This window comes from Erythrolamprus reginae, chromosome 3 (genome assembly GCF_031021105.1).
Source record: "Erythrolamprus reginae isolate rEryReg1 chromosome 3, rEryReg1.hap1, whole genome shotgun sequence".
NCBI classification, from domain to species: Eukaryota; Metazoa; Chordata; class Lepidosauria; order Squamata; family Dipsadidae; genus Erythrolamprus; species Erythrolamprus reginae.
The window spans coordinates 242,415,135-242,441,239 of record NC_091952.1 but is presented as its reverse complement, the minus strand read 5'-3'; the positions used below and the strand labels follow the sequence as shown (position 1 = coordinate 242,441,239).

Here is a 26,105-nt window from a genome sequence, read left to right as displayed (position 1 = left end):
AACCTTATTTAACCCTTTAACATATTTAAATGTTTCAATCATGTCCCTCCTTTTCCTTTTGTCCTCCAGACTATACAGATTGAGTTCATTAAGTCTTTCCTAATAAGTTTTATGCTTAAGACCTTCCACCATTTTTGTAGCCCGTCTTTGGACCCGTTCAATTTTATCAATATATAGTCTTTAGAACTGGGCCATGACTCAGCCATGTCAGATGTTAAGATTCAATGACCCCAGGCCTGCTGGCAAAGCCAGGTATTGATGGCCTTTCAGAAGGCCAGTACAATGGGACCAGTACGGACATCAGGGGGTATGTTGGTTCCATAGAGCCGGGGTAGCTACGAAGAAGGCCCTACCCTGTGGTCCTGATAACCTACATTGCTTAATCGATGGGACCCAGAAAAAGCCGACTCTGTCCGATCTTATTGGTCTCTGGGAGGTATGCGGCAGGAGATGGTCCCGTAAATAGTCAGGACCTAAGCCATGTAGGATCACCAAGTTTAGCAGCTTAAAGTTATTGCTGATGTAGCAATAATAATCAGCTGTGGCAGCAATGCTGAGAGTTTTGGCATCCCTTCATCACAGATGGACCATGCCTGGGTATGAAGTTTGTGAAAGGAAGTAATTTGTCTTATCAAGGAAGAAAGGCCAGTTGTATTTATTAATTAGATATTTTGCCTTTCATTCAGCAGCTCAGTTTGAGCAAACCTGGTGTTTCTTTCCAAAAGAAAAAGTGAGGTTTTAAGCCTGCCATTGTCCTGCGATTTCAAACAATAAAAAACTATGCATAAAAACAGTATAAGACAATATATAAAAGCAATATAGAAACAGTATAAGCATTAATAAACCCAGGCAACATAAATACAGTGCTACCTTTACCTAAGAACGCCCTCTACTTAAGAACTTTTCTAGATAAGATCCCGGTGTTCAAGATTTTTTTGCCTCTTCTTAAGAACCATTTTCTACTTAAGAACCTGAGCCCAGAAAAATTTCCCAGGAAATTTGAGAGCGGTACAAAGGCCCGGACAGTTTCCTGACATTTCCCCTTTAATCCCGGCCATCTTGGACTTTTCTGGGCTGCCAGAGGAGCCTTTCGGTGGTGCTTCTGGATTTCTCTTCCTGGCACAGTGTATGGGAGGCAGCCTCGCGCTGGGTGTATGGGAGGCGCATGCTCTTCCTCACTGCTTCAAAGTCCCTCTTTTTGTTTTAGGCCCTAAAGTTTTGGATTTTTTTGATTCCCCTCACCTTCTTCCTTCGGCAGCGACTATCCTCCTCTTCTTCCTCCTCCTCCTCCCACCCAAATTCCGAGCTTTTACTTCTTTCCTAATGGGTTTGCACGCCTTTTTTGCTTTTCTATGGGAAAAATTGCTTTTACTTACAAATTTTTCTACTTAAAAAACTGGTCACGGAATGAATTAAGTTCTTAAGTAGAGGTACCACTGTACTCTCTGTCACATACCTAGTAATCTAGGATTTCATCCACTCAACAATTCCAGGCCTGCCGGAAGAGACGTCTTGACAGCTTTACAGAAGGCCAGTAAGGTGGGAAGAATGCGAATCTCCGGAGGCAGTTCGTTCCATAGAGTTGGAGCCCCCACAGAGAAGGCCCTTCCCTGCGGGTCCGCTAGCTGACATTATTTGGCTGACAGGATCCAGAGAAGGCCAACTCTGTGGGCTCTTATCAGCCGCTGGGACGTATTAACCTTTGTTTCTTTGCCCGAAGCACAGCTGATCAGTTCCTCAGCTGTGTTTCGGGCTTAATCTACCTTCGGAGCACGTGTGTAAGTGAAAGCGTGCGAGGGGATGCGCTTGCGCTTACTCCACTAGTGCACGCGTGCAAAATGTCGCAATTCGAACCAGTGGCGGAGGTAAGCTCCATGTAGCTCTCTACATGGGGCTACCTCTGAAAAGTGTTCGGAAACTTCAGATCGTGCAGAACGCAGCCGCGAGAGCCATCATGGGGCTTCCAAGATTCGCACACGTTTCTTCAACACTCCGTGGCCTGCATTGGCTGCCGATCAGTTTCCGGTCACAATTCAAAGTGTTGGTCATGAGTTTTAACGCCCTACGTGGCATTGGACCGGATTACCTCCGGAACCGCCTGCTACCGCACGAATCCCAGCGACCAATAAGGTCCCACAGAGTTGGCCTTCTCCGGGTCCCGTCGACTAAACAATGTCGTTTGGCAGGCCCCAGGGGAAGAGCCTTCTCTCTGGCGGCCCCGGCCCTCTGGAACCTACTCCCCCCGGAGATTAGAACTGCCCCCACCCTTCCTGTCTTTCGTAAACTACTCAAGACTCATTTATACCGCCAGGCATGGGGGAGTTGAGATAGCTCTTCCCCCTAGGCCATTACAAGTTATGCATGGTATGTTTGTGTGTATGTTTGGTTTTATAATGGGTTTTTAGTTGTTTTTTAGTATTGGATTGTACATGTTGTGTTTATTATTGTTGTTAGCCGCCCGAGTCTGCGGAGAGGGGCGGCATACAAATCCAATAAATTATTATTAATTATTAAGTGGAACCCACCACTTGTGTGGTTGCATGGGGCACTTGCGTGGGTGCATGCTCTAGCCTGCCACTTGCGAACATCAAGAGGCGTGTGAACTATCCCGCCAATAGCATAAGGGTTCCATGCGCCTCTTCCACCCCCAGCCGGGCTGACAAGGCACAAAGGTTGGGAGCCGCTGGTGTAGAAGAACAGCAAGAGCTGCAAATCTTTTACAGGGTGGAATTTGCTCTTTGCTTTCCGTTTTGCAAGTGGCCTTTTCCCTCATTGAGCGAATGAAATATTTATGCAACAAATATTACTTTGGCTTAGTCAACCCATTTCTTCATCGGCGAGCAAGGCACGAGTTGACGTATCTGTACGGGCAAAGTTCTTCCATAGGGCATTTTGATAGGTACCGTTTAGGTTAGCGGGTCTACTAAGGGTTCAGATCATCCTGTATGGTAGACTGACGGCAAAGCGTTTAGCTGATTTACACTGGCTGGGAATTTCTGGGAGTTGTAGTCCACATTTTAAAGCTGCTGAGGTTGAGAAACACTGGTCTAGGGCAGTGATGGCGAACCTATTTTTCCTCGGGTGACAAAAGAGCATGTATGTATGCTATTGTGAACATGCAAGTGCCCACACCCATAATTCAATGCCTCCTGGGAAGGGCGAAAACAGCTCCACCCCCCCACCCCCCCAGCAGTGTGAAGCAGCTGCCAAAAAAGCCAACACAGTTCTAGGCTGCATTAGCAGAGGGATAGAATCAAGATCACATGAAGTGTTACTACCACTTTATAAGGCCTTGGTAAAGCCACACTTGGAATCCTGCATTCAGTATTGGTCGCCACAATGCAAAAAGGATGTTGAGACTCTAGAAAGAGTGCAGAGAAAAGCGACATAGATGATTAGGGGACTGGAGGCTAAAACATATGAAGAATGGTTGCGGGAACTGGGTATATCTAGTTGAATGAAAAGAAGGACCAGGGGAGACATGATAGCAATGTTCCAATATCTCAGGGGTTGCCACAAAGAAGAAGGAGTCAACCTATTCTCCAAAGCACCTGAGGGTAGGACAAGAAGCAATGGGTGGAAACTAAACAAGGAGAGAAGCAACTTAGAACTAAGGAGAAATTTACTGACAGAGCAATTAATCAGTGAAGTTTTTAAGATGTTGGATAATCATCTGTCCGAAGTAGTGTAGGGTTTCCTGCCTAAGCAGGAGGTTGGACTGGAAGTCCCTTCCAACTCTGTTGTTGTTGTTATTATTATTATTATAATTCTGAGGTTTGGACAATTGCCTCCCACAACATATGACCATATTTATGTCTGTTTGCAACATCCTGTGGTCAAATGACCATGACTCATGAGGGGGTTTTTTTTGCTCCAAAGTGGCATTTATGTACAGCTTTAGGCAAAAATGTCCCATAGTGAACAATGGGTTTGCTTAATGACTATGCTTAACAACCACTGCAAAAAGTCATAAAATTGGGTTGATCGTGTGGGTGATCACATTTGCAAACAACATAAAGATACCGCCGTAATGGCTAGGCCCTATTATGTCTGTAAGTCGAGGACTACCTGGAATAACATTAGAGGAGTAGGGAACAATTGCAAATAGTCAGGTGTTAAATGATGATAATTTTCTTGCCTTAGGTCCTTGCCAAAATTGGAAGGTATAAAGGCAGAAAAACAACCCAGCAGAGGTTAGGGAAACAGCATGGAAACAGCTTGTGCTGCAGGAGAAATGATTGTGCTGTTAGTGCAAACAAAGAAACTTTTATTTATTCAAAATACAACCCCCCTCCCTTTCAATGAATTACATGGGAAGATTTGTCCTGAGATGCTGTCCGATTTGTGATTTCTACCCCACCTAGAGCAGATACCTGTTTAAGATAATTGTTTCTACAGCTGCAATCCACAGAAATATTATGATCAACAATTGCAAGTCTGATGTCCCGCTAAGGATAGCTGGCGAAAGTGTAAAAGGAGGACTCTTTCCTTAGCATGTTTGAATATTTGGGTTGACATGAAGGATCCTTGGTCTCTGAGCTACCTTGTTTTCCTGCAGATGTGTCTTCATTCCAGATCAACGTGGAACAGTGGTTCTCAAAGCTCTGTTGGGAGAATTGGCGCTAGACTTATGGTTGGGGATCACCACAATACGAGGAACTGTATTAAGCATTAGAAAGGTTGAAAACCACCAACGTAGAAGGTCAGGGATCCCCAACCCCTAATGTCCTCGATTTACAGCCACAATTTGGAATTGGGTTATGCGAGTGGTTGGTCGTAGGGATGTAAGCAACTCAATTTGCTTGAGCAGTGAGCTGATGGGCAGTGAGCTGATGGGCCGACATGCTGTATGCATGTTGGCCCATCACTCAAGGCGACAGCTGGGTGGCGGGGCTTCTCGGCGGCCTTCCGAACACCGAACCTGGAAGTTCAGCAAAAGTTCGGGTTCGGCGTTCAGGGGAACGCTGAGAAGCCCCCGGCTGTTTCAAAAGGCGACAGCCAGACGGCGACGCTTCTCGGTGGCCTCCTGAACCCAAACCCGAACTTTTGCTGAACCTCTGTGTTTGGCATTCGGGAGAACGCTGAGAAGCGCTCAGCTGTTTCAAAAGGTGACAGCCGGGCGGCGGTGCCCAGCAGCGCGCCGTTTTTCCAAATTTTTTTTTTGCTTGCACGCATTAATTAATTTTACATTGTTTCCTATGGGAAACATTGTTTCGTCTTACGGACTTTTCACCTTACGAATCTCCTCCCGGAACCAATTAAGTTCGTAAGACGAGGTATTACTGTATATATATATAATTCAGCTGTGAGAAGCATTTCTTTTCCTAATTTTGTGCTTTCAGATAGCTAAGCTATGTTCTTCTCTGCTCATGAAGGAATGTGCGAGAAATTTGAGGTCAGAAAAGGCCAGGCACGAGATTAGCGATCATGTTGTCTTGAGTCATAAATTTTTCCTCTAAATCTCTTTTATTCCACAGTTAGGAGAAACAAGGCAGAAAAATACATTTAGGATCAACTGTATCTCGGGAGATATGGCTGCAACACCGATTGTAAATCAGCTAAATATAATTGATTTAATTTAATCAAGGTGGTGTAAATTCAAGACTAATTGAATTATAGCAATTAACCTAAATTAGTTATCTCTCAATCATCACTCTGGATGGATTCGTCTCTCTTAACTTCTTCAATTGCTTAGTAGCTTATGGGTAATATGAATTTTTTTAATCTTTAAATTTAGTACGGTGGGACAGAAAATATGTAAACCATTGTAGTTCTATCACAAATGGAGTAAAAGATTGTGATGAAGCATAAGTGCAGTAGCATGCCTTCCATCCCTGTCCTAAGTTTCTCTCATATTAGTACCAATATCATGTATATAAAAAGTGTTATTTTTTGTATACAGTGTTCCCTCGATTTTCGCCCGTTCGAAATTCACGAAAAGTCTATACCACGGTTTTTCAAAAATATTAATTAAAAAATACTTTGCGGGTTTTTCCCACCCAATGACGTCATATGTCATCGCCAAACTTTTGTCTGCCTTTAGTAAATATTTTTTTAAACCTCAATAAATAAACATGGTGAGTAATAATCTGAATAGTTGCTAAGGGAATGGAAAATTGCAATTTAGGGGTTTAAAGTGTTAAGGGAAGGCTTGTGATACTGTTCATAGCCAAAAATAGTGTATTTACTTCCGCATCTCTACTTTGCGGAAATTCGACTTTCGCAGGCGGTCTCGGAACGCATCCCCCGCGAAAAGCAAGGGAACACTGTACTACCAATACGTACTCGACAAAATAAATAAAATAAATGTGTGTAACGATATAGCTGATAGGTTAGCATTTAGACTTATATACCGCTTCACAGTGCTTTACAGCCCTCTCTAAGCAGTTTACAGAGAATAAGCATATTGCTCCCAACAACCTGGGCTCCTTATATTACCGATTTTGGAAGGATGGAAGGCTGAGTCAACCTTGAGCTTATTGGGATTCGATCTGCCAAACTGCTGGCAGCCGGTGATCAGCGGAAATAGCTTGCAGTACTGCGCTCTAACCACTGCACCACTGAGACTCTTTAGAAAACTGCTTGTAGCTTTTGTCCCTTTATTGTGATGGTTGGCTCTTGGTATTTGGCTTTCGGAGCTGGCTGATGCATCACTTTGGTCTTCTTTAGGTTGATAAGGAGACCAAAGTTGTCGCATGCTGCTGAAAAATTATCCAAATTGGCTTGCATTTCTTGCTCTAATCCAGCATTCAGGGCACAGTCGTCAGCAAAGAGGAGGTCACGTAGCATAGTCTCCTTTATTATTATTATTATTATTATTATTATTATTATTATTATTATTATTATTAGTATTATTATTATTATTATTATTTATTAATTAGATTTGTATGCCGCCCCTTTCCGTAGACTCGGGGCGGCTCACAACACAATAAAAACAATTTATAACAAATCTAATAATTTACAATTTAAAATATTAAAAAACCCCATTATTAAACAGACATACACACAAGCATACCATACATAAATTGTACAGTGGAACCCCGACATAAGAGCTGCTCTACTTAAGAGCAACTCGAGATAAGAGCTGGGAGGGGAGAGATATTTTTGTTCTACTTACAAGCCCAAATTCGAGATACAAGCGCCAAGGAGCTGTCTCCTGAAGCCAAACGCTAACTTCCGCGTTCGGCTTCAGGAGACAGCTGCGAAGCGGCACGCGTGTTTTAAAAGGTTGCAGCCGGCCTGGGGGGCTCGGGGGGGTGCTTGCAGCTTTCTTTCTTGCTCTTTTTCTTTCTCTCTTTTACCTTCCCTTCCTCTATTTCTTCTTTTCTTTCTCCTTCCCACCTTCTTCCCTCCCTCCCTCCTTTCACTCATTCCTCTCTTACTCTCCCCTTTCATAAGTTTCCTTGCTTCCTTCCTCTGTTCCTGTCCCTTCCCCCTTTCTTTCTTTCTTTCTTTCTTTCTTTCTTTCTTTCTTTCTTTCTTTCTTTCTTTTTTCTTTCTTTCTTGCTCTTTTTCTTTCTCTTTTACCTTCCCTTCCTCTATTTCTTCTTTTCTTTCTCCTTCCCACCTTCTTCCCTCCCTCCCTCCCTTCACTCATTCCTCTCTTACTCTCCCCTTTCATAAGTTTCCTTGCTTCCTTCCTCTGTTCCTGTCCCTTCCCCCTTTCTTTCTTTCTTTCTTTCTTTCTTTCTTTCTTTCTTTCTTTCTTGCTCTTTTTCTTTCTCTCTTTTACCTTCCCTTCCTCTATTTCTTCTTTTCTTTCTCCTTCCCACCTTCTTCCCTCCCTCCCTCCCTTCACTCATTCCTCTCTTACTCTCCCCTTTCATAAGTTTCCTTGCTTCCTTCCTCTGTTCCTGTCCCTTCCCTCTTTCCTTCCTTCCTTCCCACCCTCCGTCCATTCATTCACCCATTCCTCTCTTGATCGCTTAAAGCCGGTCCCTGGTGCAAAAAGGGTTGGGGACCTCTGTCCTACAGGATTGGGTGGCAGAGAAGTTGAACATATGTAAATTTAAAAGTTTAAGAAAGTTTACAAGTTAAGTGAAAGAAACTTCATTATTCATTTATATGTACATGTACATTTCTTCATTAAAAACATGTCTTTCTGCATAATTTAGACTAACTTTGTGAGTTTTTTGAGGGCTGGAACCAATTAAAATTATTTACATTAATTCCTATGGGGAAAAGTCGTTCGAGATAAGAGCTGCTCGACTTAAGAGCCCAGGTCCGGAACGAATTAAACTCGTATCTCGAGGTACCACTGTATAGGCTTGGGGGAGATATCTCAGTTCCCCCATGCCTGATGACAAATGTGGGTTTTAAGGAGTTTACGAAAGGCGAGGAGGGTAGGGGCAGTTCTAATCTCTGGGGGGAGCTGGTTCCAGAGAGTCGGGGCCGCCACAGAGAAGGTTCTTCCCCTGGGTCCCGCCAGACGACATTGTTTAGTCGACGGGACCCGGAGAAGGCCAACTCTGTGGGACCTAATCGGTCGCTGGGATTCATGCGGCAGAAGGCGGTCTCGGAGATATTCCGGTCCGATGCCATGAAGGGCTTTAAAGGTCATAACCAACACTTTGAATTGTGACCGGAAATTGATCGGCAACCAATGCAGACTGCGGAGTGTTGGTGTAACATGGGCATACCTAGGGAAGCCCATGACTGCTCTCGCAGCTGCATTCTGCACGATCTGAAGTTTCTGAACACTTTTTAAGGGTAGCCCCATGTAGAGAGCATTACAGTTTATCTTGGTGACAGCCTGGAGTCTTTGCAGGTTGAGCTGTTTCCCATCAGTCCTGTATCTAAGGCTAACTCCCAAGAAATTGTTCTGAAAGGCATTTGACAGCATGGCTGAAAACATTATGCTGAACCAGGTCGGTGCAAATACGCACCTTGCTTGACGCCATTTGTGATGGAAAAGGCCTCTGATGCTTCTCCATTGTCCAGCACATGGGCCATCATACCGTTGTGAAATTGACGTACCATCAGGAATGAATTTTGACATGATGCACTTCTCAACTGACAGTGTCAAAAGCCTTTGTGAGATCCACGAAGGTGGTGTACAATTCACGATTTTGCTCTTGACACATCGTTATCTTAATGACAAATGTCAATGTACCTTTGATTTTTAAACATTTGTCTTCCTGTGTCAGAGGAAGACAATTTGTACCTTTCTCAAAGTACAGGCTAGTGATGAAAAACCTGTACCCATGTTTTGGGGCTATACCCGTAGCATTGCCCTTTTCATTTGTTAATCCGTTTGAGGTTGACTGGAATTAGAGCTTTGAATGCACCTGACATTTGAATCATCTTATTTTGGTTTGAGGGAGAATAATTGCTGTATTAGGTTGCATGTTCTATTTCCTCCTGGATATTCGTTCCCTAGTGAACATAATGAAAATGCACATTAACCATGAAGAGGAGCAGAAAATTGCATTGTAGTATAATGAATAAGGGATTCATCTCATGTTTGATTGATTGGGAGAGTTATCGCAGCCAGTTGCCATTTGTTAAGGAAGGGGGATAGAACAAAGAATCATAGGGCTGGAAAGGACTTTGCAGGTCTTCTAGACCAGTGTTTCAACCAGTGTGCCGCAGCACACTAGTGTGCCGTGAGACATGGTCAGGTGTGGCGCGAAGCTCAGAGAGAGAAAGAAAGCAAGAGAGAAAGAAAGCAAGAGAGAGAGAAAGAGAACAAGAGAAAGAAAGCAAGAGAGAGAGAAAGAGAGGGAGTGAAGGATAGAGAAAGACATAGAGGGAGGGAGGGAGAGAGAAAGAGAGCAAAAAAGAGAGGAAGGAAGGAAGAGAAAGGAAGAGGGATGGAGAGAGAAAGAAGGAAGGGAGAGAAAGAGGGAGGGAGAGAGAAATAGAGCGAAAGGGAGGAAGAGAGAGAATTTTTTTGTCCAAACTTTTTTAGCCCCCACCCTCCCCCCGCTCAATGTGCCCCAGGGTTTCATAAATGTAAAAAATGTGCCGCAGCTCAAAAAAGGTTGAAAATCACTGTTCTAGACCAACCCGTTGCTCAAGGCAAGCCTTACACCACCCTAGTCAAAAGATTGTCCAGTTTATTTTTGAAACTTCCAGTGATGAAGTACCCACAACTCTGGGAGACAACAGACAAGCCATTTCATTGATTAATTGTTCTCAATACCAGGAAATTTCTCTTTAGTTCTAGATTGGATCTCTCTTTAACAAGCTTCCATCCATCACTTTTCGTCATGTCCTATGGGGCCTTGGAGAATAAGTCAATCCCCTCTTCTCCATGACAGTCCCTCAGGTACAGTGGTACCTCTACTTACGAACTTAATTCGTTCCATGACCCGGTCCTTAAGTAGAAAAGTTTGTAAGAAGAAGCAATGTTTCCCATAGGAATCAATGTAAAAGCAAATAATGTGTGCGATTGGGGAAACCACAGGGAGGGTGGAGGCCCTGTTTCCTCCCAAGAGATTCCTAGAGAGGCCCCACGGAGGCTTCTCCCTGCCCTTTCCGGCCCTGTTTCCTCCCAGGAGATTCCTAGGGAGGCCCCTCGGAGGCTTCTCCCTGCCTTTTCTGGACCTGATTCCCCCCAGGAGATTCCTAGAGAGGCCCCTTGGAGGCTTCTTCCTGTCTTTTCCGGCCCTGTTTCCTCCCAGGAGATTCCTAGAGAAGCCCCACGGAGGCTTCTCCCTGCCTTTTCCGGCCCTGTTTCCTCCCAGGAGATTCCTAGGGAGGCCCCTCAGAGGCCCTGATTCCTCCCAGGAGATTCCTAGAGAGGCCCCTCGAAGGCTTCTTCCTGCCTTTTCTGGCCCTGATTCCTCCCAGGAGTTCCTAGAGAGGCCCCTTGGAGGCTTCTTCCTGCCTTTTCTGGCCCTGATTCCTCCCAGGAGATTCCTAGAGAGGCCCCACGGAGGCTTCTCCCTGCCTTTTCCGGCCCTGTTTCCTCCCAGGAGATTCATAGGAAGGCCCCTCGGAGGCTTCTCCCTGCCTTTTCTGGCCCTGATTCCTCCCAGGAGATTCCTAGAGAGGCCCCACAGAGGCTTCTTCTTGCTTTTTCTGGTCATGATTCCTCCCAGGAGTTTCCTAGAGAGGCCCCACAGAGGCTTCTTCTTGCTTTTTCTGGTCATGATTCCTCCCAGGAGATTCCTAGAGAGGCCCCTCGGAGGCTTCCCCCTGCCTTTTCTGGTTACAGTTTCAGAGGCTCGGGTTTGTGAGTGGAAAATGGTTCTTGAGAAGAGGCAAAAAAATCTTGAACACACGATTCTTATCTAGAAAAGTTCGTAAGTAGAGGCATTTGTAGAATAAATGTATTGGCTGTATTGGCTGATATTGTTAAATGAATGGGATGTTGTTCAGTAGATTTCACCATGTGAAAGAATCTAGGCTTTCCTTTTTGTTTGGAAAAAAAATCGATACACATACATTGATACCCAGAAAGCCCTGTTTTATTATGTGCATTAAATTTGTGGGCAACACAGCTGTCCAGTTTATGAACAGCAGAGGAAATAAGGATGCCACGGGCACACTCAATGTGATCCTATTATGTAGCTGAATACCACATTTTTTGGAATGTAAGACGCGCCTTAGTTTTTGGGGAGGAAAACAGGAAAAAGAATCTGCTTTCCAGATATTCATCTGGCTAGCATCCTTAGTCTGGTCTGCTTCAGCACATAATTTTATCCCCTGGCTAGGACTTTAAAAAATAAAACCTTATTCAGAGAGAGTAACAATGAAAGAGCTTGCAAGCCAGTGAGAGCTGGGAACATTGTTAGCACCTGGTTAGGGCTGGAAAGAAACATTCTGAGCAAGTAGAGCAATGGAAAAGAAACCCTGCAAAGACTTAGGGCTTGGAAAACATTCTTTGCAGTAAGTAACAATGAAACAACCTGCAAGTTAAGAGTTGGGAAGATCATTAGCACCTAGTAAGGGATGAAAAAAAAGCTTTGGAAAAAGCTACATTCAGAGTACAAGACACACCTGAACTTTCAGTCTCTTTTAGGGAGGAAAAATATGGCATGTGGTAGATTGGTTAAGCTCTTGCACAACACCCTAGACAAGATCCTAATTTATTTATTTATTTTATTTGTAGAAACATAGAAGACTGACGGCAGAAAAAGACCTCATGGTCCATCTAGTCTGCCCTTATACTATTTCCTGTATTTTATCTTACAATGGATATATGTTTATCCCAGGCATGTTTAAATTTATTGGATTTGTATGCCGCCCCTCTCCGCAGACTCGGGGCGGCTAACAACAATGGTAAAACAACATGTAACAATCCAATTTAATAAAACAACTAAAAACCCTTATTATAAAAAAACCAAACATACACACAAACATACCATGCATAACTTGCAATGGCCTAGGGGAAGGAATATCTTAACTCTCCCATGCCTGGCGACAAAAGTGGGTCTTGAGTAGTTTGCGAAAGACAAGGAGGGTGGGGGCCGCTCTAATCTCTGGGGGGAGCTGATTCCAGAGGGCCGGGGCCGCCACAGAGAAGGCTCTTCCCCTGGGGCCCGCCAAACGACATTGTTTGGTCGACGGGACCCGGAGAAGACCAACTCTGGGACCTTATCGGCTGCTGGGATTCGTGCGGTAGAAGGCGGTTCCGGAGGTATTCTGGTCCAATGCCATGTAGGGCTTTATAGGTCATTACTAACAATTTGAATTGTGACCGGAAACCGATCGGCAGCCAGTGCAGGCTGCGGAGTGTTGCAGAAACGGGGGCGAATCTAGGAAGCCCCACGATGGCTCTCGCAATCATGAAAATCAATGGGTGATCTTGGTCAGCCACGATACGAAGCAAGGTTGGAGCGGTTCACGTGTCCTTGACTGTCTGGAAGAAAGGCAAGTTCTAAATCTGAGGACCAAATAAAAGTAATTAGGTAAAGGATTAGAGTAAATGTTATGAAATCTCATACAATGAAAACACAGGCAAACGTTTTGTGTTGCGTGACGAAACAAAAGGGGGCGGAAAAATAATCCCCGACAAGTGAAGCGGATGGTTTTGAAGCGCGGTGTAAACGAACCACAGAGACAAGAAACCTGAGAATGTCGGAATGAATTGCTGTTTTGTTTGGGGCTTGTGCTGTAACAGGTGAGGCTGAGGCCAGAGACGGGAGTCTTACCTACTTCTCGGTGCTTCGAAATCACCAACAGTTGACAGATCTTTTTGCACAGCCCGGAGCTGCTCCGATCCGGTTTCACGATTATCGAGAAGTGACTGATGCTTGACAGAATGGTGTCTCTGTTTCATGAGTCTTTTGCGTTGGCTCCTGGGGAAAAAGTGGGATGATTCAAGGGTTGTCGAATTGCCCGGAGCAAATATGGGAGACTTCTTGTCAAAACCAAATTGGAGTTTGAGCTGAGTTTGAGGGGGAAAGGGGATTAGGAGGCTGGGGTTGGGAATTGACTTGCCTAGTTGCATTCCCTGTAGACATTGTGGCTCAAAATTTGGGCGTGGGGAAGAAGAGAATTTGTTTTGTCTTCCTTCCTTCCCTCCCTCCCTCCCTCCCTCCCTCTTTCTTTCTTTCTTTCCTCCTTCCTTCCTTCCTTCCTTCTTTTTTTCTTTCTTTCTTTCTTTCCTCCTTCTTTCTTTCCTTCCTCCTCCCTCCCTCCTTCCTTCCTTCCTTCCTTTAACTAACTAACTTCTATGCTGCCCTTCTCAACCGACTCAGGGCAGTGTACAACATACCCTGTTTCCCTGAAAATAAGTCACCCCTGAAAGTAAGACATAGGAGAAGATTCATAGAATTGCCTAATATAAGGCATCCCCCGAAAGTAAGACGCAGGAGATGTTTAGTTTCGCAGCATCCCCAAACAGAACATATATAACATATATTTGAAGAAAGTATAATTGTTGTACATGGAAATAATGGTACGGTAGTAGTAAGAAATTTTTGATAGGATTCACCGTTTGGCTGGTTGTGCTGGTTTGTGATGGCAACTACTGTACAGTATATAAATGATCAACTTTTTTTGTTCAGCAATAAATGTGAATTCTTCTTCATTGAAAAAAATTAAGACATTCCCTGAAAATAAGACATAGCACATCTTTGGGAGCAAAAATTAATATAAGACGCTGTCTTATTTTGGGGGAAACAGGGTAATAAATACAGTACAAGTATGTAGAAATCTAATATTAAAATACTGAAAACCAAAAAAATCCTAAAATCCAATCCATAGAAAGTGTTGCGCTTCCCGGGCTCCTGGTGTGATATCCCCCCCCCCGCGCCCAATTTTTATGATTTCTGCAAATTTCACATCTCTGTGTATTAGAAAGCAAACGCGTGTGTTATGTAGGCCAGTGGTTCTTTAAATATGAGATAATTTCTCATTGTTTGTGAATTGAGCATCCAGTTTGGGACTTCTGCTGTTACTGAGAAACTTGTGTAAAACAACAAAGTCTGCTTTCTTTTGTAGGGATACCGGAATAAAATTATTTGAGGCTGGGAAAAGGGGTAATTGGATCAAATAGTTTAGCAATCAATGATATGTACTATATCCTGATTCCTAGGTTGCTCTTTGGGTTGACATGACTATAATTCAACCCCACAGCTTTGCTCATAAGTTGTGATAGTCACAAAGCAGGTCACCACATGGCAGTGCACAATGTTGTGGCCTTTTGAGGGTCTGCTGTGAAGTGAATACACAATCATTAGGTAAAGCAGTTGTTTTCTATGGTTTTTGTTTTGCCAGAAACCGGTAGTATGTTAACTGTTGGCTTCCCTCAAAGATATCATAAATCATGTCATTGAAGTACTGCTGCAAATAGTTGTAAATATACTTAAGGTTGCCATACACCTAAAATGCAGTTGTGACTGCAGGGGGAAGGCCCACAGACTTTGAAATTTTGAATCTGGATTGTAAGTAATTTTATTTCGACCAGTCATAAGCTGAGGACAACCTGTATCTATATGTTTGAGAATTGAATGTCTTTCCATTATAACCGATGATGTCAGCGTTCCAAATAGCATCTGAGAATTAAATCAGGGTTCCTCAAAGTTCCAATTTATGAACAGAGACATGTTAGCACAACTGGAGAAACCCGAACCTGATGTCCCGTGGGTTTCTCCACCCAGTTTAAAGTTTATCCCCTGTTCCCACACCCACAAGTTCATCACATGGTCCACTCTGGCTCTGCCAATGTGTCCGTTCCCCCCATCAACTTCCAGGCAGGTGTTAAACAAAGGATGACCTTGAGTATTTAGAAGGAATTTGTTGTGGCTAGTACTCTTTCCCCTCATGCAACCGCCTCTCCTAAATTTCCACAGTACTTATACATTCTACATCCTATTATAAATCCTATTATATAAATCCAAAGGAAGAAAGAAAGAAAGAAAGAAAGAAAGAAAGAAAGAAAGAAAGAAAGAAAGAGAGAGAGAGAGAGGCAGGCCAAAGTCTCCACTTTGAACGATGGCTTCAGCCTAACAGATGAGAGATTTAAAATTCTGTATAACTAGGTTCTATCTTGGTTAGAATGACTTTTAACAATCTTCAGTTGGTTTGCGGGCTGGTTGTGTAAACAGGTTGTTTTCCCTAACCCGTTTTGTAAAGTTAAGATAAATGGTTATTCAAAAGTAGCCTCCATTTTTGCCTACATGTAATCTAGGTGACTGTATGAATTTGATTGGAAGAAATTAATCTGTGCTAATAGGAAGTTTATTTTTTTGTCCATCCTGAGTCTTTAAGAAAGACATTGATCCGGCATTACCTGTGTGTTTATTTATTGCCACTGTGTATTTGTTTTTTTTTTGTAAGTTTCTTAATATTTTTAGATATGTGGGAATATTTGCATTGATCAAAGTTTTGTGCTTTTTTCTCTTCCAGGGAAGTTATCCAATTTGGGAAGATTTCATAAATAAAGCAGGGAAACTTCAGTCTCAACTTAGGTAAGTTATATTTCTATATTGGCACAGGCAGTTTCCGAGTGATAGCAGGACATATCTTGATTTTTTTAAAAAAAAAAATGAGCCTTCAACAGCGGTAAGGCTGTTTGGGGGCATTTAATTGGCAAGCAAAGCAGTGGAATTGGCTGTGCAAAGTTAGTTTGGAAGTGGTAAGGAAGAAACATGTTGAACAATGAAGTTGAGTCTTTAAATATATTATAATTTATGTTTGGTATGTATGTGCTGTTTGGTTTTTAATTATGATAGGGTTTTTAGTTTCCCCCCCTCTTAATATTGGATTTGTGCCTATATATATTGTTTTATTGTTTGTTGTGAGCCGCCCCGAGTCTTTGGAGAGGGGTGGCATACAAATCTAATAAATTATTATTATTATTAAATATCACAAAAATTGAAGCATTCATTTTGGGCCCTTATATATTAGGGGAAACATGAATAGGGCCACTATGATTTGATTTATCCAGTTTTCTGATTTTTAATGTTTATCGTTTTTAATATTTTTAACATAAAGATTTAATGTGTAGGTACTGGCTTGAGCAGGGGGTTGAACTAGAAGACCTCCAAGGTCCCTTCCAGCTTCTTTCTGATTGATTGATTGATTGAACATTCTGTTTTATATCTTTGTTCTATGATGTTGTAAGCTGCCCTAACTTGCTTGATAGTGAGATATGGGCAGCATATAGATTTAATAAATAGTACATTTTATTTACTATTACATTATATGAGCAAGTTCCAGATGTAACAAAGTAGGTACAGTGTTCCCTCGGTTTTTGCAGGTTCGAACTTCGCGAATAGCCTATATCACGGTTTTTCAAAAAATATTAATTAAAAAATACTTTGCGGGTTTTTTTCTATATCACGGTTTTTCCTGCCCGATGATGTCATACGTCATCGCCAAACTAATAATTTTTGCAAATAAATAACAAAAAAAATTATTATTGTTAATAAATAATTATGTTTATAAATATCAGGATCACTTAAGTGTCTTATTCAATGGTGAGTACCAGTAATAATGGTGAGTAAATGGTTGTTAAGGGAATGGGAAATGGTAATTTAGGGGTTTAAAGTGTTCAGGGAAGGCTTGTGATACTGTCCATAGCCAAAAATGGTGTATTTACTTCCGCATCTCCACTTCACGGAAATTCAACTTGCGCGGGCGGTCTTGGAACGCAACCCCCGCGAAAATCGAGGGAACACTGTACTTGGGGACTGAATATGGCCACAAAATTGATTATTGATATCGTACATCAGCGTTTGTACCTTTAAAATTTTTGATTATCAAGCTTTCTTTTTAAGAAGGCCAGGTTAGTTATCCTTTAATCTGTTGCATTAGCAGAGTTTAATCAATTGTCTAAGCATGGAGTGTTTAACTAACAAAACCACAGTTACATGCTAAGACATTCATCGTCATTGTCTAAGACACTTGTTCATTCATTGCAGTTTATTAACTACATTGCATTTAGTGTACGAAAGCATTTTTCAAAAGCTGAACAGGCAAACATCCCAGAAGGGGAAGTTACAAGATTTTACATTTGAGCAATGCTGGTTGGTTGGGTTTAAAGTTAAAGGTAATTAAATTTACAGTCTCAGTAAAAGGGAAAGTGTGATAAAACTAATAGAAGAAAATACAGTGATACCTTGTCTTACAAACTGAATTGGTTCTGCGATGAGGTTCTTAAGGTGAAAAGTTTGTAAGATGAAACAATGTTTCCCATAGGAATCAATGGAAAAGTGATTAATTCGTGCAAGCCCAAAATTCACCCCTTTTGCCAGCCAAAGTGCCTGTTTTTGCGCTGCTGGGATTCCCCTGAGGCTCCCCTCCATGGGAAACCCCACCTCCAAACTTCTGTGTTTTTGCGATGCTGCAGGGGAATCCCAGCATCTGGCTGGAAAAGCCTCTGCAGTGTTCCCATCGCTGGCAACGGAAGTCCGGAGGTGGTGTTTCTCAGTGAAGGGAGCATCAGTGAAATCGCAGCATCACAAAAACACTGAAGTCCTTGAAACCCCACCTCCGGACGTCTGTGTTTTTGTGATGCTGCAATTTCACTGAGGCTCTCCTCGCAGGGAAACCCCACCTCCGGACTTCCATTGCCAGCGAAGCGCCCATTTTTGCGCTGCTGGGATTTCCCTGCAGCATCACAAAAACACGGAAGTCCGGAGGTGGGGTTTCCCATGGAGGGGAACCTCAGGGGAATCCCAGCAGCGCAAAAATGGGCGCTTCGCTGGCAATGGAAGTCCGGAGGCGGGGCATCCCAGCGGCGGCGGTGGGTTTGTAAGGTGAAAATAGTTTGTAAGAAGAGGCAAAAAAATCTTAAACCCTGGGTTTGTATCTCGAAAAGTTTGTATAACGAGGCGTTTGTAAGACAAGGTATCACTGTATTTGTAACCCAGGGTTGAACTGTGGGGTACGTGGTACTCTTTGAACCTGATCTCTTTGAACCTGATCGTATTTTTGAAAGACATTTCATTACCCAGCTAGGCAGTATCATCAGTGCAGTGATGATGTTGCCTAGTTGAGTAATAAAACATCTGCAAGAAAACAGGTTCGGAGTTCCAAAGATCCCACAGTGAGGAAGTTTCTAGGCAGACTGAATGGTTTTGATCCTTGTCTGCTACACTTACTGACTTACAGATGTTTTTTGTATCTTAATTGTCAGTAGAACTGATCTTTTTCGCAGCTGGACAGGGGGAACTGAAAATTAGAGAGGAATGAATTATTCAGCAATAATTGGCAGATCCGTTGTACGTCCTGTTTTTGTGAGGATTCAAATGCATTAACACCAAAAAAGGAAAGGAAAAGACATCGGTTAGCAAAATATGGAATATTACTTGCTCCCTGGAATTTATTTTCCTTAGCCAAAAAATCAAAGAACCAAAGAGTTGGACGGAGCCACGCAGGATAACAAATGCAGACTCTGCTTAGTGCAGGAATCAGAATGGAAAACGTCCAGACATATAACTCCCCAACCTCTCGTGAAGAGAAGCTACTGTTGAATTATTCTGACTCTTAAATATTTTTTTTTAATTGGAAAAAGTTCTAATTCTGTCCGGGAAAGTGTAACTTGATTTAGAAATAGCGGTTGGGAATGTTAATGGAAGAACTTTAGTTGATGTGAGAAGCCAATTATTTCTACTAATAAAGGATTGCATATGAAAAATAGTTCTGGATTGGCAGCTATTTCAGGGGGAGGGAGAGATCATGAGAGCCAATGTAGTGTAGTAGTTAAAGTATTCTACTTGGGTGACCCAGGTTTCTAGTCTCTTCTCACAGTCACTCATGCCCTCGTCACCTCGAGGTTTGATTACTGCAAAGCCCTCTACATGGGGCTACCTTTAAAGAACATTTGGAGACTGCAGTTAGTGCAAAATGCAGCTGTGTGAGTTGTTATGGGCCTTTCAAGGTACTCACATATCTCATCATCACTATGCAAGCTGCCAATTGGTCTCCAAACACAATTTAAAGTGTTGGTTATGACATGGCTTATGGCCAGATTACTTAGAGCAGTGTTTTTCAACCAGTGTGCCGTGGCACACTAGTGTGCCGCGAGACATGGTCAGGTGTGCCGCGAAGCTCAGAGAGATAAAAAGCAAGAGAGAGAAAAAAAGAGAAAGAAAGCAAGAGAGAGACAGAAAGCAAGAGAGAGAGAAAGAGAACAAGAGAAAGAAGCAAGAGAGGGAGAAAAAGACATAGAGGGAGGTAAGGAGGGAGAGAAAGAGAGCAAAAAAGAGAGGAAGGAAGAGAAAGAGGGATGGAGAGAGAAAAAGAAAGAGGGAGAGAGAATTTTTTCTCCAAACTTTTTTTAGCCCCCTCGCCCTCGCCCCGCTCAATGTGCCCCAGGGTTTCATAAATGTAAAAAATGTGCCGCGGCTCAAAAAAGGTTGAAAATCACTGACTTAGAGCAATGTTTCCCAACCTTGGCAACTTGAAGATATTTGGACTTCAACTCCCAGAATGGAATTCTGGGAGTTGAAGTCCAGATATTTTCAAGTTGCCAAGGTTGGGAAACACTGACTTAGAGGACCGTCTCCTGCCTTACGTATCCCAGCGGCTGGTCAGGTCCCACAGAGTTGGCCTTCTCCAGGTTCCATCAGCTAAGCAATGCCGGCTGGGGCGGCCTAGGGGAAGAGCCTTCTCTGGGGCAGTTCCACCCCTTTGGAATCAACTCCCTTCAGGGATTTGCACCCTCCCACCCCACATCTTCCCTGGCCTTTCGTAAGTTTTTAAAAACTCACCTTTGCAGGCCTGGAGCCGTTGAGTGTTGGCATCCTGCTCCAGCTGATGACATGAGTGTATGAGTGTGATAGGATGAATGTGGATGCCTGGTTTTAATAATCTTGGGTTTTAGTATTAATATGATATTTGGGCTTTTTTTACATGTTGCATTTTGTATTTATGCCCTGTTTTGTAAGTGGGGAAGGAATAGAGATTTTGCAGTATCCTTCCTCCCTAGAAATGGGAAGGGATTGAGATTTTGCAGTATCCTGCCATGCCCACCAAGCCTCGCCCACAGAACCGGTAGGGAAAAATGTTGAATTTCAACCTGACTTAAACCAAAGAAAAGCCTCTGCAGTGTTCCCTCGATTTTTGCAGGTTCGAACTTCACGAAAAGCCTATACCAAAAGATATTGACAAAATTGAACGGGTCCAAAGACGGGCTACAAGAATGGTGGAAGGTCTTAAGCATAAAACCTATCAGGGAAGACTTAATGAACTCAATCTGTATAGTCTGGAGGACAGAAGGAAAAGGGGGGACATGATCGAAACATTTAAATATGTTAAAGGGTTAAATAAGGTTCAGGAGGGAAGTGTTTTTAATAGGAAATTGAACACAAGAACAAGGGGACACAAACTGAAGTTAGTTGGGGGAAAGATCAAAAGCAACGTGAGAAAATATTATTTCACTGAAAGAGTAGTAGATCCTTGGAACAAACTTCCAGCAGACGTGGTTGGTAAATCAACAGTAACTGAATTTAAACATGCCTGGGATAAACATATATCCATTGTAAGATAAAATACAGGAAATTGTATAAGGGCAGACTAGATGGACCATGAGGTCTTTTTCTGCCGTCAGTCTTCTATGTTTCTATGCTTTCAAAAATTCATAAAAAGTATTCATTAAAAAATACTTCGCGGTTTCCCCCCCTATACCATGTTTTTTCCCGCCCGATGACATCATATGTCATCGCCAAACCTTCATCCGCATTTAATAAATATTTTTTTAAATAAACTTCAATAAAGTAACATGGTAAGTAATCTAAATAGTTGCTAAGGGAATGGGAAATTGTAATTTAGGGGTTTAAAGTGTAAAGGGAAGGCTTGTGATACTGTTCATAGCCAAAAATAGTGTATTCACTTCCGCATCTCTACCTCGTGGAAATTCAGCTTTCGCGGGCAGTCTCGGAACGCATCCCCTGCGAAAATCAAGGGAACACTGTACAGTGATCCCTCTATTATCGCGAGGGTTCCATTCCAAGACCCCTCGCGATAATCGATTTTTCGCAATGTAGGGTTGCGGAAGTAAAAACACCATCTGCGCATGCGCGCCCTTTTTTCTATGGCCGCGCATGCGTAGATGGTGGAGTTTGCGTTCCCCGCCGCCCACGCAAAGGGGAAACCCCGATTCGACTCCTCGCTGCTGCTGCGCTACCGAGCAGATCAGCTGCTGGGCGGCCGAAGGAACCTTCCCTGGGTCTTCCCCCTCTTGCTGGCGGGCGGGCGAGCGGCGGGCATCAGCGAGGAGCCGGGGTTTCCGTGGGCGGCTGGGAAGACCCAGGTTGGGTGTTCGGGGGGGGGGGGTGCTGGGAAGTCCCCCAGGCCGGCTGCGACCTTTTAAAACAGCCGCGCCGCTTCCGAGCTGAGTCCCGAAGCCAAACGTGGAAGTGGTTTTTTTTTAAATTAATATTTTTTTAAAAATCGCGATATAGCGTTTCGCGAAGATCGAGATCGCGAAACTCGAGGGATCACTGTACATCCATACATTAATCATAATGGGAAGTGTATGCCACTACATTGTATCAGTTTTGGAAGAGACGCTGGTGTACTTAGTACGGGGTGCACAACCTGTGGCCTGTGAGGAGTTTGCCACCAGCACACCCCTCTGCCCTGCTCGTCTGCCAAGCAGGAAACATTGGGCATTCAGGCCTAGTAGACTACTGAATCCTAATTTTACATCTGAAGCAGGCTACTTTTGAGTTTCCATATGCTGTGGCTTATCGCAAACAGAACACAGCCTGTGTTAAGATGGTTTAAAGCCATCTTAAAATACTTAACTCCAACATGTCAGAATTGACTTATTTTTCCTGCTCGCCAGCATCGTTGTAATATATCAACTTGTCCTTTGACACAGGCTTCCTCGGATAGATGCATGATTCAGAGGTTTTAGGGACATCCTGTTTCCCTTAAGACTTCCATCTATTACAGAAGGAGTTTTGGGGGACAGTTTCATGATGAGGGCTTCTGTAGGAATTAATTTTGCATTTTGATCTTCCTCGAAACATTCGATATGCGATGCCTTGGGAAGCCGTTTCATTTTGACGTTGACTGTAGAAAAGATCTAAACAGTGGTTCTCAACCTTTCTAAAGCCATGACCCCTTAATACATTTCTTCATGTTGTGGTGACCCCCAAGCATAAGTCTAGTGCCAATTCTCGCAACAGAGCTTTAATCCTATTGGCAGGAAGATCAGAGGGACACCTCCACTGTAAACACCTGATTGGTCAGATTGTAAAAATATGTTCCAAAGTACCAGAAATTTGTCTTTTCTCATGGTCTTAGGCGACCCCTGTGAAATGGTCGTTCAACCCTCAAAGGGGTCCCGACCCCCAGGTTGAGAACCACTGATCTAAAGTATTCTAGCTTAAATGAAAATACGTCCTCTCCCCCACCCCCAGTTAATTTACAGCAGTGTTTCCCAACCTTGGCGACTTGAAGTTATTTGGACTTCAACTCCCAGGATGCTGGCTGGGGAATTCTGGGAGTTGAAGTCCAGATATCTTCAAATTGCCAAGGTTGGGAAACACTGATTTACAGAATATGAAGCTTCTTGACCAAAAGATTGCTTGGTCTGTCAGATTGGTCACATAAGATGTAAATGTCTTACAAAGTATTTAGTATTTGTATTTAGTATTTGTTAAATTTATAAGCTGCCCTTCTCCAGTGGACAAGGAAAAAAGCATAATACAATCTATAAAACCCCATAAATTAAAATATTCACCCCTCAATCGTTCATCATGAAACCTACATCGTAATATCAGTCATACATCAATTTGGGTTGGAGCAGTGTGTTGTTGCACAACAATCCCAAATATCTTCGAGACAGCCTTCTGCCGTACGAGTCCCAGCGACCGATTAGGTCCCACAGAGTTGGCCTTCTCCGGGTCCCGTCCACTAAACAATGTCGTCTGGTGGGACCCAGGGGAAGAGCCTTCTCTGTGGCGGCCCCGGCCCTCTGGAATCAACTCCTCCCAGAGATTAGGGCCGCCCCCACCCTCCTTGCCTTTTGAGAGCTCCTGAAAACCCACTTATGTTGCCAGGCATGGGGAAACTGATATGCCCCTTAGCTACTATGCTTTTTTATGTATGGTTTGTTAGGTTGTGTGTTTGTTTTTTTATAATAAGGGTTTTAAATAGTTCTTTTGATATTAGATTTGTACATTATGTATTTGTCCTCGGAGAGGGGCGGCATACAAATCTAATAAATAAATAAATAAAATAAACCCCAGGCCTGGTGGCAAAGTCATATTTTTAAGGCCTTTTGGAAGGCCAGGAGGGTGGGGCCGGTGTGGATCTCAGGGGGGAGTTGGTTCCAGAGGGCCGGAGCCCCCACAGAGAAGGCTCTCCCCCATGGTCCTGCTAACGGACATTGTTTGGTCGACAGGACTCAGAGGAGGCCAACCCTGTGGGATCTGATTGGTTGTTGGGACGTGTGAGGAAGAAGACAGTCCTGTAAATAATCTGGTCCTAAGTCATGTAGGGTGATAGATGAAATGTTCTGCGACTGACTCATGAGACAAGCCTGGATAAACTCAGTGTAAATGTAAAATTTCTATTTAAAATGTAAGATCGTTAAAGAGAGACCCAAGCTAGAACTTAGGCAATCCTTGACTTATAACTACAGTTGGAGCGGAATTTCAATTGCTACGTATTGTGGATGTTAAGACGAGACATCCCATGACTCGCCCTGGTTTTATAGTCATTTTTACTGCAGTTGTTAAGGGAATCACAGTCCTTAAATGAGTCTGGCTTCTGCAATTGACTCTGCTTGTCAAAATACTGCAGAAAAGATTGCAAATAATAATAATAATAATAATAATAATAATAATAATAATAATAATAATAATAATAAATAATTAGATTTGTATGCCACCCCTCTCCGAGGACTCAGAGCGGCTCACAACAAGCAATAGACGCCCTTCCTGGCCGGCCGAAACGTGGACTCCAGGAAGGATGTCTTTGTGATGTCAAAGCTCCGCCCATGGAATTCCCTATTGGGATTCCCCACCTCCTTTCCAGCCTCCTGACGGGCCCGACAGCTCCGCGGCTCTTTTGAAAAGCTAACAGCTGGGCGGTGGGGCTTCTCGGCGGCCTCCCAAACCCGAACGCCAAACCCGAACTTCCGGGTTCGGCGGTCGGGAGGCCGCCGAGAAGCCCCCCGGCTGTTTCAAAAGGTGACAGCCAGGCGGCAGGGCTTCTTGGCGGCAACCCGAACTTTTGCCGAACGTCCAGGTTCGGCATTGGGAGAACGCTGAGAAGCGCCCGGCAGTTTCAAAAGGTGACAGCTGGGCGGCGGCGTTTTTGTGTGTTTTTTTTCCTTTCACGCATTAATTCATTTTACATTGTTTCCTATGGGAAACAAAGTTTCGTCCTACGAACTTTTCGCCTTACGAACCCCCCCCCCCCCCCGGGAACTAATTAGGTTCGTAAGACGAGGTATTACTGTAAGTGCTATTGCTATTAAATGCATCTGACTTTGCTTGTCAGAACGTAGGGAGCAAACGAGATCGAAAAGATCATTACCATTTCTTTGTTCTATATACAAACTGTCTTATTAGCTTCTTTTTTATCATCTAATAGTATTTTTCCTTCTTGTGTAGTGACCCAAATAGACTACGACAATCTGTTTCTAATATTATGCTGTCTGCTTGTATTCTAGGACGACGGTTGTAGCCGCAGCTGCCTTCCTGGACGCCTTTCAGAAAGTAGCAGACATGGCAACCAATACGCGTGGTAAGCAGATGTGTCCAGGTTTTATTTTGCTTTTTGCTTTCGCAGAAACGAGTGTATGTGGACTGCAAAACCTGTAGGTGCTGTCTCACGCTTCTGTTTTAAAAAAATTGGCAATTAGGACCCATGGCATATCTGCTAAGACATCTGTGGATATCCTGTTTTCCCTCCCCGAGTGTGAATTTGTGCCAGTGGCTTCAAAGAATATAAGCCAGAAACCTGTCACTGAAACCTGCTTGGTGTGAAATAACGGGCATGTGTGGTTCCATTGGCCATCTGAATAGCTATTGTGGCTTGAAACAAAAGGGTTGCCTTCAGTTTATCGGAAGAGAAATTTATTGGGGCAGATTAACAGGGGGACCAGCAAACCTGGAAACCAGGGAAATATCAGGGAAATCGGCAATTTGGGAAATATCAGGAAATAATAAATGTGGGGGGAAAAACCAAACTGTATTAAAATGTTTAAAAGTCAAGGAAAAATCATGCAAAAGAACAAAACAAAAGGATCGCACTGCCTGGCAGAGTCAAGCAAAAATGAGCATAACTGTGGCAACAACTTGCTTCCTCAGCTACCGATATTTCTCCATGGCTTAGCCGTTTTGTATGACGTCATCTATGACCGCGCCTTAACTAGATCGCAAATTACAGGGAAATGTCAGGGAAATATCAGGGAATTTCAAAATGCTTTCCCCCTGATTAAGTCTTGATTTTTGGAAAGTGTTAGTGGATTTGTGCCTTTAATCCCAACACTTTGCCCCCCATGCACCCCGCCCATTTGTGCATGCACACATGACCACGTTGCGCCACCCTGCTCCATGCGTAGGTGCGCTCGACTCCCCCGCACCCTGTTTTTGGCCTAGCGGGCCTCCTGAAGCCTCCAGAGGCCGGAAATGTTCCCTTCCAAGACTTCCGGTGGGCCCAGTAGGTCAATTTTTTACATTTCCCAGACTACTGGGAGGGGAGGGGTCCCTGGTGGGGCCAGCAGAAAATCAGATGACCAGTAC

The 26,105-nt window shown here is 43.5% G+C and overlaps 1 protein-coding gene across 10 annotated transcripts in view; it reads left to right on the top strand.

The window, feature by feature from the left end:
* Positions 1 to 26,105, top strand: part of MTSS1 (MTSS I-BAR domain containing 1) — a 207,913-nt gene that overhangs the window by 22,218 nt on the left and 159,590 nt on the right. For all 10 annotated transcript variants that reach the window (XM_070748282.1, XM_070748280.1, XM_070748286.1 and 7 more), the window contains exons 2-3: positions 15,802 to 15,863; positions 25,031 to 25,104. In XM_070748282.1, the coding sequence (XP_070604383.1) occupies positions 15,802 to 15,863; positions 25,031 to 25,104 (136 nt within the window). The remainder of the gene's footprint in view (positions 1 to 15,801; positions 15,864 to 25,030; positions 25,105 to 26,105) is intronic.